Source organism: Pteropus medius, unplaced genomic scaffold (genome assembly GCF_902729225.1).
Source record: "Pteropus medius unplaced genomic scaffold, Ma_sr-lr_union100, whole genome shotgun sequence".
NCBI classification, from domain to species: Eukaryota; Metazoa; Chordata; class Mammalia; order Chiroptera; family Pteropodidae; genus Pteropus; species Pteropus medius.
The window spans coordinates 27,919,587-27,938,210 of NW_024349801.1; the positions used below are offsets into that span (position 1 = coordinate 27,919,587).

Below are 18,624 nucleotides of genomic sequence, written 5' to 3' on the forward strand. Positions count from 1 at the left end.
TCGCAGGGATGATGGTGACCCCACCTGAGGAGGTCAGGAGCACGGCATGTCCTGTGTTTACGTTGGCCCAGAGTCTACACCTGGACCTGGAATGAGGGTTCCTTTGTCAATGGTGAGGAAGTTGATGGGGATGGTTTGTGTGGGACCCTGAGCCAGGGTGTCGTGGGCACCTCTGGCACAGTGAGGGAAGAGCCCACCTGTGGCCTGAGTGACAAAGACGCTGAGGATGTTGACAGTGCTGGAACTTTCTCAGCACTGTGTGCTCTGGTGGAGAGGAGGTGCTATGCGGGTGACAGTGTTTGGACCCTGACCCTCGTGCCTGAGGTGACTTGCTGACTGCATGCAGGATTCCTCACGGAAGTGGTATCCCCACCCCTCCCTGCTAAGTGACTCTCTCCCACCAGGCTACACTACTAGGGATATTGGGGAGGCAGGGCTTTTGTGCTTATGTGGGAGAAGAGGCTCGGGAGTGAGGTGATGGCATGGGGCAGCTGGATGCCTCCTGTGCTGGGTGCCTTCAAGGGCATGACTCTACTGTCTCCAAGTGGCCCTGTGGAGGATGAGCTGGTGGGTGGGTACTTTCTGTGTGTGCAGGGATCCTAGGTCCCTTCAAGCCTCCTGGTCCAGAGTAATGTATGCACTCCACTTGGACTGAGACCCACTCACTATCTGTAGCCCTGCTTCACCTACACCAACCACCCACATTCCTGGGAGCCGGCAGGCCAGGTTACAGGTCCACATCCCTGGCAGATGAGTGGGGGGCAGGCAAACAGGCCCTATACCTGGGAGGGTACTCCTGTCTTGGGGATGCAGAGTGAGGGGCGTCAGTCACTTATTCATCATCCAGTTATTAATCCCACTTTTCATTCCTTCATTCACTTGCTCCTTCATTTATTTATCTACTTTTTCATCATTCATTTATTCACTGACTCTTTGAAATTTATTTATTCCTTCATTCACTTCCTGGCTCTCATGCATCAATTGTGGGACATCCTTAGGCCCCACGAGGAACCATAAAACAGAGGGATTTCCTTACCTTTTTTCTGTGGCTGCTGTGGTTTTTGGCAAAGCCAGATGTTGGAAGGTGAGATAAGGGGGCGTTGGCTTTAGGTGTTAGAGCAGATCCCATTGCTGTGCTTGGGGTAGCTTGCATACCTAGTGTGGTCATACCATGTGTGTTAGCAGGGCAGTGTCCCAGAGGGACTGGCCCCGCCCCATCCCTCTGCCTGATAGAGGCCTGCTTGTTTCAGCCAGGCCCGTACACATCTGGACACAGTGGATGCCAGGCTGGCCTTGGGTCATGTTCTGACCTGTTGCTTCCAGAGGTGTTGAACCTCTATGAGCCTCAGCTTCCTCTCTGTAAATGGGGTACTACACACTTGTGTGGCTCATAAGGGTGAGTGCTGGGGCCAGAGGTCTTATCTCAGGGTCATCTTCACGGACTTGGTGAGTGACTGTCCAGTAGGTCATGGCCATCAGTAACAGTTTGCCTGAAGGAGAGATAGATGTGGTGTGGAGGAGGTGGGGCCATTCCACACTCTGAGCTCACAGGGTGTCAGACCTCAGAGTTGCTCCTGGGTCTCAGGTTGTTCCTACCTGTTGAAGGCGAGCCATCACAGGTAGAGATGGGGAAGCCCCTATGGGATGCCAGACATAGCTTCTTTAGGTCTCAGTCATGAGATGGGGAGGTAGCTTTACTATCACCTGGGGTGTGAACTCACCTGCAGGAAAGGAACTCCACCGAGCACAGGCTCTTCATTGGATTTGGGATTCTGTTCAATCTTGAGGAAGGACATACGTGCCATCTTCCCATAGGTGATCAAGGCAACAAGGATAGCTGTGCTTCTGTATGGGCACGCCCTAGGGAGACTTGTTCTGTGGGGGCTAGACAACTGGAAAGGGCAGCATGGAGGATGACAGAGAGCAGGGTAACGGGATTGCATGCTCATTTCTCTGTGCATTTGTAATTTTTAGTGATTATTTTATCGCATATAGTATCCATGTAGTGATAATTTTAACAGTAGAGGTGTGGTCTCAGATATGTCTGCCTTTAATTGGATGAACCATTCTTGGAGTGCTGGGCTTTGGGTAGTTTAAAGTTTGTACTTGAAAGCTTGTTATGCATTCTTATATATATATTTTTTAGTGGTTCCACTAGAGATTACAACACTTTTCCTTGATTATTAAAGTCTGATATAAACTAGTAGACCTTAGAACATTGAACGCCATCTCCCCCCGCCCCGCCTGCCATTTGTGATATTGCTTCTGAGATTTTCTTTGTGTGTTCAATTTTCAGGAGGTTTTTTGTTTGTTTGTTTTATATGTTTTTTACTGTAATGTGCCTTGGTGTGATTTTCTTTGTGTTTAACTTGGTTGGGGTTCATAGCACTTCTTGAATCTATGTCTGGATGTCTTGCTTCAGTTTTGGAAAACTTGTTTTTTAAATATTGCATTATTCCATTCTTTATGCCCTTTTTTTCCAAAACCCCATTTATACATAGGATAGACCTTTTCACTGTGTTCTTTAAGTTTTCTTTATCCTCTTTCCCATCTTTTCCATCCATTTGTCTTTCCATGTTTTAGTCCATATATTTCTATTGACATGTCTTCCAGTTTCCTGATCCTGTTTTCAGCTATGTCTAATCTACTGTTAAACCCATATATTGAGTTCCCAATTTCATTTCTTCTAGCTTTAATTCAATTCTTATTTCACAGATTTTAGTTTTGATGAAATTATCTATCTTGTTATCTGTTTTCTTGAACATACTAATCATGATAATTTTAAAGTCTGTGTCTGATAACTATAGTATAGTGCTGTTACCTGTTTTTTCCCTCTTGATTTTCTATTGTTTGGTCTTGTTTCCTGATCTAGAGCAAAAGCCCGGGCATTCCCCAAGGCCTTCTTTCCTTAGCAGGCCCTGTCAGACTGTGGAAGCTTTTTCTAGCATTTCAGCTTCTAGTCTAATGCATAGTGCTGACACTCTAGTATAGCACTGTCTTCTAATATAGAAGTGTAACGTAAGCCACGTATATAATACTCAATTTAATAGTCACGTTAAAAGAATAAAAAGACTGGTGGAATTAATTTTAATAATGTATTTTCTTTAATTCAATATATACATAATATTATTGTTTTAACATGTAATTAATACAAGATTATTAATACAAAATTTAAAATTCATTTTAAAAAATACTGTCTTAGATATCTAGTGTGTATCTTACACTTAGATTATATCTCATTTTGGACTAGCTGCATCTCAAGTACTCATAGCTGTTATCTCAGACCACATAACTCTAGAGGAGAATGTGCTGAATGTGGAGGCTCCCTTCTCTCCAGAGAAGTCATATCCTGACCTGGTGGCTCATCACGTGGTTGTGCACTGTGTGCTTGCTGTCTAACCTGGATTGTCGCCCCAAGGCTTTGCTGCCAGCTTGGAGAAGAACCAAGAAGTTAGTTCACAGGATTGGGGTAGATGTGAGCTGCAGGGCTTTCCCTCACCCCAGATTACCCTGGGCTTCATGGTCCTTTGTGGCCCTGATCACATGTGTTGGTTTATCTATCCATGCTCCCTTCCCACTACCATACACCTTGCAGTGCCTGGCCCAGAGAGACACTCCTCTGCCCTGTACCCTGGTGTAGCACCTACCTCAGGAGGACATTGTGGATGTTTAGGCCTGGCCGCATGTCCACTCAGCAGATACCAGCCTGAGGCCATCAATGGCCAAAATCCCTACTGCTTGACCTGAAAGGTCATCTTAGATCTGTTGATGTTTAGGCCACATAGAGTCTCTGGACAGGAGAAGAGTGAGGTCCAGGCAACTTCTTTCTGGGGGTGGGGTTTAGAGGACTTGGCCATATGGGGCCTTCTGTAAGAGAAGGCATTAGAGTCCCCCACTTCTGTGTTCCTGAGGACCCAGAGCTGGGGGTCTGGGTGTTCCCTGGGGTGGAAGATGTGTGAAGGGTGTCTGCTTTCTGGGGAAGGGTATATAGGATTCAGCAGATTGCTACCCTGGGGTGTCCCAGGCTTTGGACCCTGTGCAATGAGTGGGGCAGCTGCTTGACAAAAGGGAGGGGCTCCTGACTGGCCCCACCCCAAAGGGGCTGTTCTGTCAACAGTCTGGCCCTGGGTGTGTGGGGTGTTGGCTACCCTGTCCCCCACCCACCACAGGCATGGTCCTTGGTTGAAGTATATGTCTTCGTTGACTGTGTCCATGATGCATCCACATCTATATTTAGGTGTCCCCATCGGGCAGTGGCCTAGGGTGGGGCTGGCCTTTCTTAGAAAACAGACATGTGGTATAGTCAGCTGCATGGGTGGCCACCGCCCAGCTTCTGTAGGCTGGGCTTCAGAGTCACCTTGGATAGTGCCAGCACTCTTGGTTGGGTCCTGCATGTCCTCTTGGGAACCTGAGGAGGGAGTTGCTGGTGGGTGTTCTCTTGCTGGCTCCTGTTTGCATTTCACACCATGATGACCTGCTGCTCTGGCCCAGGTCCCAGGTCCTGGGGTTAGAGCAGACATGTCCCTGAGAAAAGCAAAGCCCTCCTCGATGCCACCATCCTGCACATTGTCTGCTGACCTGGCCTCAGTGGTTTCTCTTGTCCCACCTGAGAGTGGCTGTGTCAGGAGGAAGCAAGTCTTGGCCATGGCTGTCTGTCCTTGCCCTGGACCATCTCTGTGGCTGGTTCAGGTCTACACATGGCCTATGTGAGGCCTGAGGTCCCTGGGGGAGGTTTTGTGGGTGGAAGGTCTAGGGACGGGCACTGTGGGAGAACTCAGGCCTGCCTAGCTTTCTGCTGCTGCTGGGCGTGCTGGTGACCTGTGGTGGTGTTCCCAAGTAGATCCTCCCTCAACCGCCTAGCCTGCCTGTTCTCAGAGGAGTGGAGTCCTCCCCTGACCCCTTCCCCTCCAGGTGCTCTTCCTTCTCTTGGGCTCCTCCTCAGCCTGTCCCCTCTGTGTGGTAACCGCTTCTACTGGCTTCCTACCATGGCACTGTCTGTGCTCCGTGATGAGGAGGTTGGGCAGGCCTGGGGTCAGTAGGGGCTTGCAGCCTGCCCATGGCCTAGGGCTTGGGTAGGGCAGAGGCCTTTGTCCCAAGAGTGCCCAGCACAGAAGATCTGTCCCAAAACTGACCTGCTGTGCTTATGCAAGGGATGGGAGCTCCCTGACAGGCAGGCAGGGGGCATCCCCACCTACCCCGAATCTCACTTCATGGCTCGCTCTGCCCAGATCCCAATGAAGGCCTGGGGATGGTGGCCACCGTGGATGGGGGTTCATACTGCAGTGTCCATAGAACCAGAGGAAGCCCTAATGGGGCTGCCAGCTGGTCCTGAAGGATTTCTTGTGGTTGGGGACACACTTGGATTGAGTCTAGAGAGCTCTGTGACATGGCATAACTGGCTCCCCTACCCCTGAGCCTGAGGTGAAGAGAAGCAATGCTGGCCTGTGCTCATTCTGGTGATAATTAGTTCACTGTGGATGATGTATGAAGGGATTGGGAGTAAAGCATGTTCAGTCACATTTGTTATTTGTTTGGTCAACTGCAAACTACTGATTGTCACAGTAACTCGATCCAGAAAAACATATGACCCTCAGAGCTGTATGACCATAGAAAATGAAAAACTGAAATTCCAATAAACATCATTTTAAGACAGAGAAGTATGGTCAGGTGGTCAATAAAAGGCTGTCAGGAAAACTGTGTTACATGAGGTCTGTGGGAGTGGAAGTACAGATCCGGACTGGAGTTTTATTCACGTATTTGTAAAATGGCTGGAGAGACTATCAAATTCCATGGGAACTGTTTCAAAGAGCATTAAAACAATGTCAGCATTTACAGATGCTAGAGATGATGTCCTTTACAATTCCTTAACTTACGATGAAGTAGCATAAATCCTAGCTTGCACATAGCAAGGGCACCTAGTTTTACAGTCTCCTGTAGGTGGCAGGCAGGGCTGGCCCATGGGATTGGCCACTGGTGGTATTGCCTTTTGAGGGAAGAGCAGGAGTCCTGATATGGCCTTTAAAAGAGCAAAGGCCCATTAAAGACACTAGTGTTGAGTCATTTATGTACCTCTCCACTTTAAAGAAGATGGTATTGTTTATAAAAGCAGTGAGTGGCTGGATAGCAACGTTCAGCTGTCCTCCTCAGGGAATTACAACCTTCTTGGCCCTTGTGACAGGGAAGCTGTGATTGCTGGAGTGCCTTACCCTCCGAGCTGTCTACTTACTGAGATTTTACCCCCAGCCCCTGCCCAGAGGGATCTTTTCTTTTTCGTGCTTCCTCAGACTGGGGAGTGGGGGCGTATCTTATGTGTTAGCAGCAGCCCCGAGAACTATTTGTTTTAATACTAACACCTTTATTTTAAAGGTGAGTTAGAAAAAGCATACATTGTGCACCTGTGATTTCACATATTTTATTGCTTAGATAAGGTTAAGGAGAGCACTTGGAGTTAAAAGAAGTGAGTTTATTTTTAAAACTACAGTAAATATTAGAGGGAGCAGGTTGCAGCTCAAAATGTGAGACATCACTATCTGTCAGGGTCTCTCCCTTGGCGGCCCCCTGTAGGAACTCAACACCTTCTTGTTGTCCCTGTAATGCTGACCCCTGTGTGGACATAAGCCACACTCCACCTGTTCACCTGGGACCTCACACCTACATGCAAGATGCTTCCTCCTAGAATACCTGCTCTGCCAGTGCCCTAGGTGGATGAGGGCTGTCCTTCCCCCTAGGCCACAGGAACTTTTCCTCTAGCCCAAGAGTGTCCCTGGCTGGCACTGCCCAACCATCTCTTCACTGTGTTTTTAGCTGCAGTGTAATTGCATGTTTATTTGTTTTTAGCCGCAGTGAAATTGCATGTTTATCTGTTACCTACTCCCCCTGAGGTTGTCCACAGCCCGTACCTGAAACCGAGAGCCTCAGTGACCATCTGGTGACTGAGTTGGGCCTGTAGCTGCCCATCAGGTGCAAGGTTTGCGGGGGACAGAGCAGCACCCTTTCCACCGAGGTGACTGTCCTGAGTGTCAGATATCCTCCCCGCCCTCTGCCCTGTTCTGGGCCAACTCTGTTCCTGGAGCTGCCTGTTCTGAGCTGACTTAGTACCTGGATTCTTGTCCTGGCCTGATTTCCCTGTACAAGGGACAGGTCTCAACAGACTCTTGAAGCCTTTTTTAATTTTGTTTTGATTGATGACCTAACGCAGCTGGAGAGAGGTCCTCTGCCAGGTTGTCACCCCAAGACTCTACTGATTCTGGGCATTCTCCTTCCAGCTACTTTTTATCCCTTTCTGCCCTATGTATGTGGATTCCATATTCCCCTGGCTGGACTTAGGATGGCTGGGCAGTTCCATCCTTGTGAGATTGGTTGGGCTTAGCCTGGTTGAAAGGAGATGGCTGTAGAACTACACCGAGAGCAGGAGGGTGGCCTTCTGGGTCTGAGGACTTCAGCTCTCCCTGATGGGGCTGTTAGGGCAGAGATGATGACTCCTGAGTCATGCGAGAGAGGGCTTTCAGATCCAGGGCTATCCTCCTCTGACCGCTTTGGCTGTCTGACCCAAGCACCCTGTCTCACCTCACTGTCCCTACTCTGAGGGTGACTTTTGAGACTGGCTGGGCCTTTTTCCTGTAGGAGACAAGAGCCAGCTTTGTCCAAAATGCTTTATTCTTTGTAATCTGATCAGCCTTCACTATCTCTGGGAGAGCAGGAGCCACTAATTCAGGCAGCACTAGGGCTTGGTGGCAGGGAGGCTGGGCTAAGTGACCTGCCCTCCCTGTCTGCGTGTGAGCATCTGTAGCCCAGCCTCCCAGTACTGTACCTCAAGAACAACCCGACTGGCAGGACTTGAGGGTCCTACGGAGATCAGGAACTTTCTTCCTGTCCTGGTTGATGACTTCCAGCTGTCCCAGCATGTCAGGTAATGAATTCATCCCACAAGCAGTGATGATGGCCAGTTGCTGGGGTGGCTCTGCCTCCATAGAGTTGCCGATCTCATGGGGCTGACCAGCAATCAACGAACAATGATAAGGACTTAGGCCAGCTCTGCAAGGGGATGCCAGGCAGCACGCTGCAGGCGGGCTCTGGGCAGTGCTCTGAAGACACACAACTGACCTTTTAAATGATCAAGCAGTGTGTCACCTAGTTAAAAATAGCCTGGTGGCTTAGAACATAAAATAAGGTCGGTCCACCCCCCATCCCCCAAGCCCAGCTCCAAGAGCTACTGTCATGAAGACCTGTGTCTTTGTCGCCATTAGCCCGTATCTGTCACAGAAAATCAGACTGAAGCATATACAGGGCACTTTCTTCCTCTCTCAGTTGTTATTTGTTTATAACATGAACCTTTTGCTCTGACTACAGTGAAATCTTTTACTTTGCTGTTGGTTGATGTTGAAATGCTGGCTAAAACAATTTATACTGTAAGTGATTCTCTGAGTTTTCTCTAGAATCAGTGACCGGACCTTTGGAAGGGAATTGGAACTGAAATGTCATTTCCCAAAGCTAGCTGCCTGGCAAGGAGCAGTGCAGGGGACATCCCACAGCCTGGCTTCCTTTACTCAGTGTGGCCAAGTTCAGCAGCAGGCAGGGCTTGCTGCATTCCCTCTGCTGTGTTGTGCTGTGTTGTTCAGAAACACTCCTTCCAGTGACTGTTTCACCTGGGGTGCCTGGGAGTCACCTTCGAGTTCTCTAGTGTCTGAGAATCAGTCCTGGGGCCGCAGGTTCGACATCTGTTTGGCTGGGTATAGAGTTCCAGGTCAGAGGCAGCACTTTGAGGGGGCTGCCCCACCAGCTGCACTGCAGTCAGGGTTGCCCAGGAGACACAACTGCCCCAAGCTCCTTGGTGGGCTTGCTCTCGGCCCTCAGGAGTCCGAATTTTATTGGAACTGGTCTGGTGGTGGATCATTTTTCATTTACTCTGACCTGGCTGGGGCACAGGCTTTTATTCTGAATAGTTCTGCCTTCAGCTCAGGGAAATTCTATCCCACTGTCTTTCTCCTTCCTGATATCTTCTTTCTTCTTGGAACTCCAGTTACATGTTATTAGTCTTCCAGCTGATTCTTTCATGTCTCTTGATGTTTCTCTTTTATTTCTCACATTTGGTTTTCGGATGTTTTCACTTTTTTTTTAATGTTTGAAAAATTGAGCAATAACTGACATACAAAGAAACACATAAGTATACAAGAAGATGTACATGCTGATGTAACCAAGTCTTCTGTTACATGTAGAGCATCGCTGTTGCCTCCTAGATTCTCAGCTTGTGCACCTCCCCCAACCTAGAGCAAGCACTGTAGTAGTTTCAATCCCACTCATTAATTTTGCCTTTTCTGGAGTTTGGGGTTTGTGAGTGGATCTGCTCTGAACCCCATATACTTGTCTTCTTTGGTTGTCTGTCTTTGGTGGGTACCCGGCAGGGAGTATCTGGGCCTAGAGCTGGGTGTGAACATGCTGAGGCTTCTCCAAGGCTTGTGCCACATGCACTTCCAACAGCCTCGTGTATGGAGGGTTTAGCTTCCCTGCTGTCCAGTGGTTGGAAAGATCCTTTTTATTTTACCCTGCTGGTGGGTGTGAGTGAGATCTTGTGGTTGTAATTGGCGTTTTCCTGGTGACTCGGGGTATGCTTTCATGTGCTTATTGGCCATTTCTGCCTCTTCTTTTGTGACATATAGTCTTTTTTTATTATCGAGTTACAGGAGTTCATCTTTATTCAGGATCTGAGTCCCATGTCAAATACATGTATTGGGAATAATATTTCCCAGTTGGTGGCTTGACTTTTATTTTCTTAAATAAATCATCATTTTTGATGAATGGAACATGTTTCCATGTTATTATCTACATTCAACATAGACTTTTTGTGCTTAATGTTTCATTAGATTATGGGATATCTTATTTTTAAAACATCGAGCTTTAATTTGCAAGAGGTTTTTCTTGATTGTTACTTTTTAAGTATAAAGTTGGTCTTATTTATGTGTGCCAGCCTCTTGGGTCCATATGAGGACATGAACTAGATGTTTTTGAAGTGGACTTTGTCCCTGAATTATTTGTTTTTCTGGGATCAGCCATTCTGAGGGTTTCTCCTGGCATTTTTTTTGCTCTGTTGGTGATCATGCCGTCTGTTCCCACTTTTGCATGGAGAGACTGACAAGGATTTGGAGGGGGTTGGAGCTGGCGGGAAGGAGAGCACCTAAATGGGTATAGTGCCACTTGGGACAGAATTCCTTAACCACATGACTGATCATGATCCCAGGACCACCCCCCTCTCCTCCCTGGATTGGTTGGGGTCTGGCTTTATGTCCTTCGGAGTGTTTCTGAAGGACCCCGGGGGACTCGGCCTGTTTCATTTCAGCTTTGATTTCTCTCCATCTGTCCAAATGCACCTCTTCTGTCTTCCTGGAACTCCTCGAAGCTCCCCCTTCCATGTTCAGTTGTTTTTATGTTTCTCTGGGAGTTCTCCTGGTGGGAGGGCCAGGTGTGTATTCTGTGGGCTGTGTGGCCTGTTGGACTAGGACAGAGGTGACACTGGGGGTCATGTGCTCAGGCAGGAGGAGAAGGCTGCACTTGGGGCCTTTGGAAGTGAGGATCATCTGTGAGATGAAATTGGAAGTAGCAGAGTGCTTGCGGTTTGTTCTGAGTGCTCTGTTTTGAGAATCTATGGGTGGGTTTTAGGAATGGAAAGGCCAAGATCCAGGCTGCTGGGGCGGACAAGGTGAGGGCATGGGTGGTGGCAGATGAGGGTGGTGGGGAGACACTGCAGCCTATGGGTTGGGGTGTTAGAGGGTGTTCAGATGTGCTGAGGGTGTTGGGCACAGGTGGCCCCAGGCCCAGGAGATTTGTGTGCCATGTCTTCTAGCACTGTCGTGGGCTTGGCTGGGACTCTGGTCTTCATTCACTGCTCTTGCCTCTGATCTCTCTCCTGGTTTTCTGGTTCTTATCTGCTGTGTTCATGAATGCATCCTCAAAGTTGTGTATAAATTCTTTGTTTTAACCATACTCCATCAGTGGATGTATAGGTCGCAAGGCCTTTGATGTTTTTAGAAAAGTACGTGAGCGTTGCAGTGGTTTTCGAGGTGTCTCTGGCTCCTGGAGACCTTTTTGATGAGCTCCTTGTGCAGTGTGGGACTCCTCCAGGTTGGTCCTCCCCCTCCGTTGTACTCCCTGAGCAAAAGGAGGCAGCCTGGCTGGCCCTGTCCAGGATTACCTGGCTCTGTGGGAGAGCATGGCGGTATCCCTCTCAGCCGTGTGTGTCTCTCTAGGACCGGAAGCTCACCAAGCTGGAGCGACAGCGGTTCAAGGAGGAGGCCGAGATGCTAAAGGGTCTGCAGCACCCCAATATTGTGCGCTTTTACGACTTCTGGGAGTCCAGTGCCAAGGGGAAGCGGTGCATCGTGCTGGTTACCGAGCTGATGACCTCAGGGACACTGAAGACGTGAGCGTGCCTCCTGGCTCACTGGTCGGGGCCTCAGGGTGGGCTTGGCCCAGGGTGCAGGGCTCATGATGGCTTGGGCGATCCTAGTTGGTATGTGGCCAGCACTCTTCCCTTATAAGTGTCTCTGTTTGGGTGATAAGTACATGGCCCCCAGCAGTGGGAAACCCTTCCCCACATGAGTAGCTGGTGAGCTGCGCTCCTGCAGGTACCTGAAGCGGTTCAAGGTGATGAAGCCTAAGGTGCTGCGCAGCTGGTGCCGGCAGATCCTGAAGGGGCTGCTGTTCCTGCACACCAGAACGCCCCCCATCATCCACCGGGACCTCAAGTGTGACAACATCTTCATCACCGGTCCCACTGGCTCTGTGAAGATTGGCGACTTGGGCCTGGCCACCCTCAAGAGAGCATCCTTTGCTAAGAGTGTGATAGGTAAGCCCGCCTTTGTACTGCCCCTTGGGCCCCTGAGCTAAGCCGTGGCCCTGATGGCTGGTGCCTGTGAATATCTGGGTACTCAGGAGCAGGAAGGAGGTGACAGAGGGATGTGGGGATTCTGTGGATGGCGACGCTGGAGCTGGCCTTGGCAGGTGTCAAGGTGACACCCAGGCTGTGGGGCCCATGGAAGGCTCCCAGGGGTGTTTGTGCTGGAGTGAGCAAGCCTTGGGTCTGTGCGTGGGCCCTGGGGGCTGAGGGATTCCCTGTGGATGCTGGTTTACTGTACATTTTTGCCTCTGTGTATCTTGTCTTCCTTTGAGAAGCTACCTAGTTTGTAGCTGCCTTTCATAGTAGAGATGGTACGTCTGGTGTCCTGTATGCTGGCTCCATTTGGGGTCCTGGCATATAGTGGGCGCTATGTGTCCACCAGGTCCAGGTCCTAGGCAGGGGCTCTTCCTGGCTTTGCAAAGAGAGCGCTTGGAGGGGCTGTAGGGTGGCTATATATGGTGTCTGACACATCAAGCCGTAGGGTCCGATGGCTCCAGGTGTGGCTCCGAAAGCCATCCCAGAGATAGCCGTGTAAACATTTTGATGACCCCACCATGTGCTTTTTAACACAATAGTTAGTTCATGCTATTTTGCATCTGCTGTTTTAAAAAACTGGGACATTTTGAAAATCTTCCAAAGTCAACAGAGAAGTTAAAAGCAGTCTCATTGAAGTAGATGCCCCTTTTCTTTACATTCAGCTTGACTGATACTCAGACCTATTTTTATAAAAGGATTGTGTGATTTTTAAAGTAGAAGTTTATTACAGAAAAATTAAAAAACCCAGACCAGTGTAACTAAAGAAGAAAATCAGCCATAACCCCATCTGCCAGACGAGTCATTTTGGTCTGTGCTTGTGGTTTTGTATAGGTGAGGTCAGCATGTACATGCAGTGTATATTTTGTTTATTTTACTCAGTCCATTGTAAGTCTTCATGTCCTTAAAAATTCAGAGTGAACATTATTTTAAAATCTTTCGTGATTTGAATGTGTGAGTAGTTCCTACCTTAAACCTCTGAATTATTTGCCAAGTAAATGGCACCTGCCCAGCCACCCTCAGATCATTGTGCGTGATGCCTGACACTCTGCTGTGTGGTGTGTCTGGGGATATTTGGGCCTTTCTGGGTTTTTGCAATTTAAGCAGCTCTGTTATGATCACAAGTTTTTGTCTGCTCTGGGCTATCTGGGCCTGTGCTGGGAGGGTGTGCTGGCTGGAGTTCTGCCTTCCCGATGAAAGGCACCTTCAGCCTTTTTGGGCATAGACCCAGTTTCTAGGAAGTAATAGTCTCCCAGCTCTGTGGACTGATCCAACCCAGACTTAGGAGGGCGCAGGAGGAATTTTCCAGAACTTTTGTCTGCAGAGTACTTCTGTTTGAATCAGGATTTCAGGACCGATGGCATGGCATGTGGATGGGGGAGGAGGCGTGGGGGCTCTGAGGGGCCCAGGGTGCTCTCAGGCTTATGACAACCAACCCTGCATCTGTTGTTCCTGGGCCCAGGTACTCCTGAGTTCATGGCACCTGAGATGTACGAGGAGCACTATGACGAGTCGGTGGATGTCTACGCCTTCGGGATGTGCATGTTGGAGATGGCCACCTCGGAGTACCCCTACTCGGAGTGCCAGAACGCCGCCCAGATCTACAGGAAGGTCACCTGTGTGAGTCCCCTGGCCACTGCATTGGCCTGTGTGTCCCAGCTGGACTCTGTGTGCCTTCATGAAATCCTCCTAACAGCTGTGTGAGGAAAGGGACTAGGCCATTTCACAGATGAGGAGACAGGGGGTGGTTGCTCAGGTCTCTTAGGTATTAGTAGAACCCACACAACAGTAGTAATAACATAGGTGCTGGGGGTGGTGCCTGGAGGTGATGGTCAGGGCCTCACAGTGCTGCAGAGCTGGGGCCCCCGCCAGGTGCCCAGGCTGCCTGTCCTTGGAACCTCTTTTCTTGGCCACTCTGAGGGCCACTGGCTTTTCTGTCTTCCAGTATGTCCCCAGGATTTAATTGGACAGATCATCCTGTCCTCCCTTTGCGGCTGTCCTGCCTGGTTGGGAAGTATCCAAGGGAGTATCCAAGGCAGGATAGCTGGACTGTGGCTTTTCTGGGCTCTAGTTCATCACTGTCCTTCTCCGCCCACAGCACTTGACCACATGGCTCCCAAGGGTTGGCTTTGTTACCCCAGACCCTGGTACACCCTCACTGCTTCTGCACAAGGGGCCTGGTTCTTGCCACCCTCGTCCTGCCCTCCTCCCTGAAGGTCATTGCTCATCTCCTTTGATTCTTAATTCTGAGTTAACAGTAACTTGTTTGCTCTGAGCCCCTCCTGTGTGCCACTGAGGCTTCGAGCTGGTGGCACTTGTGAGTGCGGGTCAGAGGCCCACAGTTAGATGTGTAGCTCCTAGTGGTGCTGGCAGGATAGAGTTGTGGACACTGTTCTCTGGTGGGTGGGGGGACCTGAGGAAGCTCAGGGCTTCACTTGCAGGCCTTGGAGGTGCCAGTGCCGGGGTGCAGGAGGAGCAGCCCGAAGACCATTGTTCTCGTTTATCTGCTGGCCTAAGGGAGACAGGGACTGAGCCCCCTTGGCACATGCTCCTCAGCCACCATGGTGCTCCCAGCAGCTCCACTGCCCTGTTTAGGCCCCAGGAAACAGAGCACACCCAGGTCCCAAGGTCCTGTGTTGCCTGTGTTGGTTTGGGCAAAGCAAAGCTCAGCCCCACCCTGCCTTCCCGAGGAAACCAGATGGGAGCGTGTTCCCTGATCCTTCGTTCAGTGACATCCTTGTGTTCCTGCTGGCCCCTCACTGTGCTCTCACATGCTGGGTCAGCCTCCGACACATGTCCCTGCCCCAGAGTCTGGTGGGGTCACTGCGCCGTTGGCTTTCAGCTGCCCTGACTCCATGTTTCTGAGCCCCTTCAGAATGGTACCTTGTTCCTCTGGCACATTCTTCACCAGCTTTGAGGTCCTTAGTCTTTCAGAGATTTAAATGACAGTGTGTTCATAGTTTCTCAGACCACCAACCCCATAGGAATCTTCGCCTTTCCTCCTGGCATAATTAAACCTCTTCTTCTGTTGGCTTCAGTAGAAAGGCCCTGGGGTCTCATTAGCAAGGGGAAACCCTCAGCCACTTCTAAGTCCCAGGGTTCTGCCTGCTGCAAACTTCCCTGCATATTGGGCACAGTACGACCCCTGTTGGTTACAGGCATGGGTCCCAGGAATCAGGGGTTTGGTGGGTACAGGGGGCCACACCTCAATTTGTGGGAGTCGCTGTGGATCCTGTACTTCTAGTCTGTCCCCGGGCTGTGGATGGGCCTCCATCTTCCTGCCATCCCTCATTGTGGGAAAATGTATGCTTCCTATTCTGTACATGAAAAAAGAAATCAGGACAGGCCTTTGAAGGTGGAGTTTTGCTAAAAGAAGATGACGGTTGAACCCTCAGTGTGTTTAAAATGTTTAAAAACCTCCCTCTCCCAGTAGATTACAAATAAACTGTGATCTGACTCCTGCTTCTGGAATCCCTTCAGTTTGCTGGTTCTGCTTCCCCCATACAATAGCCAGATGGCTGAGCAGTGGCCGCCCTTCACTGGCACCTGTTGGGTCTCTGGTCAGTGTGGATGCTTGGCCACACCCTGGCACCTGAAAGTCCTCTGGTCTGACTCATGGCCATGGAACTGAATGGCAGAACTGCATGGCACGGACTGTTTGCAAAACCTTTGAGCAGCCAGGCCTTGGAAGTCAACCCTGCTGTGGCCACAGTGGGGCCAATCTCTGGTGGCCCTTGACCAACAACAGTGATCAGATAGTGCTCCTAGCATTCTTGAGTAGAGATGTGGTAAGAAGGGCCGAGCTGTTGGAACAGTTTCTCTTCTAGCCTCTGAGACCCTCCAGGTGACGTTGGAGGCCCCGGCTTGCCAGGTAGGGCTTCGAACAGATCCACTCTGCCCCACCCTCCTCCTCTGTACAGCAGAGTGAGGGAGCATCCCCTAGTCTGTCTTCCCCAGACCTCCCTGCTACAGCCAACCTATCCCCCAAGCCTCTGTGCTTCCTGCCTTTTCTCCTGAGGCGGTTAGTGTGCAGTATGCAAGAAGTAGACACCTTGAAGACGCCAGTTCTGTGTCAGGTGATTTTGCTCATCCATCTTCAGGGCATCAAGCCAGCCAGCTTTGAGAAAGTGCACGATCCAGAAATCAAGGAGATTATTGGGGAGTGTATCTGCAAAAACAAGGAAGAGAGGTGAGTTCCCGGCAGTGCTGGGTCTGGGGTGTTTCTCCTGCTGAAGTCGGTTCAGCTGGCCCGCAAAGAGCTTCAAGAGATAGACAGGCTGCTTCAGGCTCGGGTGTCCTGTCCTGGGTACCAGCAAGCCTACCAGGCTGTCAGTGGGCAGCCCCTGGAACATGCTTCCTGACTTTGGGGATCATTCTGGAGCAAGGAGGCTCCTGGGGCCTTGCTCTGCCCCTTGTTGCTTTTTCTCTGTGTTGTCCTTGGTGGGCACATCTATTCCCCCAAAGCCTGCAGGACACTCCTATGCCCAGGCTCCCTGATTCATTTCGTCCTCAGCTCCAGGCTGCATAGTCCCTTCACCTATATCTGACCTTCCCCATTCCCCACTGCAGGTTATCATGTTCAAGTCAGAGATACCACCAAAACCAGCCCCCACCTCCTCAGCTGGTCAGCCAGGAAACTGAGCTTATGTTTTGAGCTTCCCTGCCTCTTCTCCCTTCCCTCCCTCCTACTTGCTTCTTCCCCCTGCCCCTCCTCTCCAGCCCATCCCCCACTCTCCCCATTCTTCCTCTTCCTCTCGCCCTACCTCTTCCTTGCCCCTTCATGTGCCCTTCTGGCCCCGACATACCCACACATGGCCACCCTAATCACTGTCCTCAGCATTGATCACTTTTCTTTTCCATAGCCATCATTACTCAGGCAGGGGCCCTGTCCTGATCCCTGGGCCTTCTTTCCTGCCCTACAGGTTTCATTTTTTAAGAAAAAAATTTAAAAAATTGTTAGATGTAACCCATATAATAAAAGTATAGGAGCAACCATGTAGAGCCAAAGAACCATCAGAGCAGATCCTGTGAGACCACCTCCCAGACCAGGACCTACAGAGAGCCCAGGGACCTGATAGCATTTGTCGACCTCACTGAGGGTTTCCTCACCTGGTTGTCCCCCTTTCATTTAAAGTAACTGTCCACAGGGGATGGGCTACTGGAGCTTGCAGCCCATGGTGACCACAGATTTGACCCTGGGAGGAAGCTAGGCCTGGGACAGTGCATGGATCCATTCGTGCCAGGACAGGAACTAAACTAGTATTTGGGATGAGGCTTTGGGGCCAGAGTGGTTACCATGGCAACACTCATGTAGCCGCACCTTCCTGTCCCTAGGAGCCTTCTGAAAACCCCCTGAAAATGGGCTTATAGACACTTCCAGGTCCAGTTCAGTCTTACCTGCAGCCAGGTATCTTTGTGATGACTGAGCTCACCAGCCCCTCAGCAGGCCTGGGTCTGTATGGCAGAACCCAGGCCTGCTGAGGGGCTGGTGAGCTCAGTTTAAAATTCTTTCCTAGATTCTCTGAGTCTTTTACTGTGGGCATGTTTTTTTTTTTTTTTTTTTTTATAATCAGAAAAGAGTCCTAACTACTACCCAGTGAGGTTTGTCCAGGACTAATTTTCCTTTCCTTTTCTGGGAGTTAGGGAATGCACATGTAAGCTGTAGAGTGCCCCCTGGAGGGCACAGCCTGCTCAGCAGGTAGTACAGTCACAATCTAGAGGGGGCTGGGTGGGTCGCGGCTCAGCACCCGTGTCCAGGGTCCCCCCAGCAGGTGTGCCTCTCATTTTCCCTCTCCTCAGGTACGAGATCAAGGACTTGCTCAGCCATGCCTTCTTTGCGGAGGACACGGGTGTGAGGGTGGAGCTGGCTGAGGAAGACCATGGCAGGAAGTCCACCATTGCCCTGCGGCTCTGGGTTGAGGACCCCAAGAAACTGAAGGGCAAGCCCAAGGACAACGGGGCCATAGAGTTCACCTTTGACTTGGAGAGGGAGACACCAGATGATGTGGCACAGGAGATGGTAATATGAAGCTTACTTGACGGTGGGTAGTGGGTAGGCCAAGGCAAATCCTGGCACACACCTTGAAAGCCTGTGGTTTCCAAAGATTGGATCAAAGTCAGAAGGGGTATGTGGTCCTTGGTGAGAGGGCAGTTTAGAATGAGGACTGTTCATTGAGTGTGTCTGTAAAGGACAACATAAGTCAGAACCCCCCAGATGCACAAATGTAGGCTCTCTGCTCAGAAACCATGCAGAGAGGGTCCCAGGGACTGGTATATCAGGAAAGACCCTGTTTTGACCAGATTCTTGCCGACTTTGCATAAATGTGGGCCTTTGAGTTTGGATTTTGGTTTCATTTTGTTTCTGAGGGGCCCACAGAGCCCAGCAGGTGTAGGAGTGTAGGAGATACTCAGTGTAGCAGAGGGAGAAAAGATGTACAAGAGAAATTAATGAGACACTCATTTTTACTGGAAAAACTGAGCAAAAGTAAAAATCAGCATGTTCATTGCAGAAGAGCAGGTGCTTGGCTGCACCTGTCATAACCATAGAAAGTACACTCCCCTTTCCTTTTTTTAAATGAACCCTTTAATGAATATGGTACATCTGTCAAAAATGTACATAAGTCACAAGGGTATGACCGATGGATTCTTCACAGCTAGACTCCTTGGACCTGGGTGGGTGTTAACAGTAGGAAGTGGACCAT

The 18,624-nt window shown here is 50.0% G+C and overlaps 1 protein-coding gene across 15 annotated transcripts in view; it reads left to right on the forward strand.

Moving 5' to 3' along the window:
- The window catches only part of WNK2 (WNK lysine deficient protein kinase 2), a 106,411-nt gene that overhangs the window by 21,437 nt on the left and 66,350 nt on the right, over nucleotides 1-18,624 (forward strand). For 14 of the 15 annotated variants that reach the window (XM_039888467.1, XM_039888470.1, XM_039888473.1 and 11 more), the window contains exons 3-7: nucleotides 11,241-11,413; nucleotides 11,619-11,839; nucleotides 13,386-13,543; nucleotides 16,024-16,112; nucleotides 17,723-17,942. In XM_039888467.1, the coding sequence (XP_039744401.1) occupies nucleotides 11,241-11,413; nucleotides 11,619-11,839; nucleotides 13,386-13,543; nucleotides 16,024-16,112; nucleotides 17,723-17,942 (861 nt within the window). The remainder of the gene's footprint in view (nucleotides 1-11,240; nucleotides 11,414-11,618; nucleotides 11,840-13,385; nucleotides 13,544-16,023; nucleotides 16,113-17,722; nucleotides 17,943-18,624) is intronic. The other variant, XM_039888474.1, reaches the window with a different exon arrangement.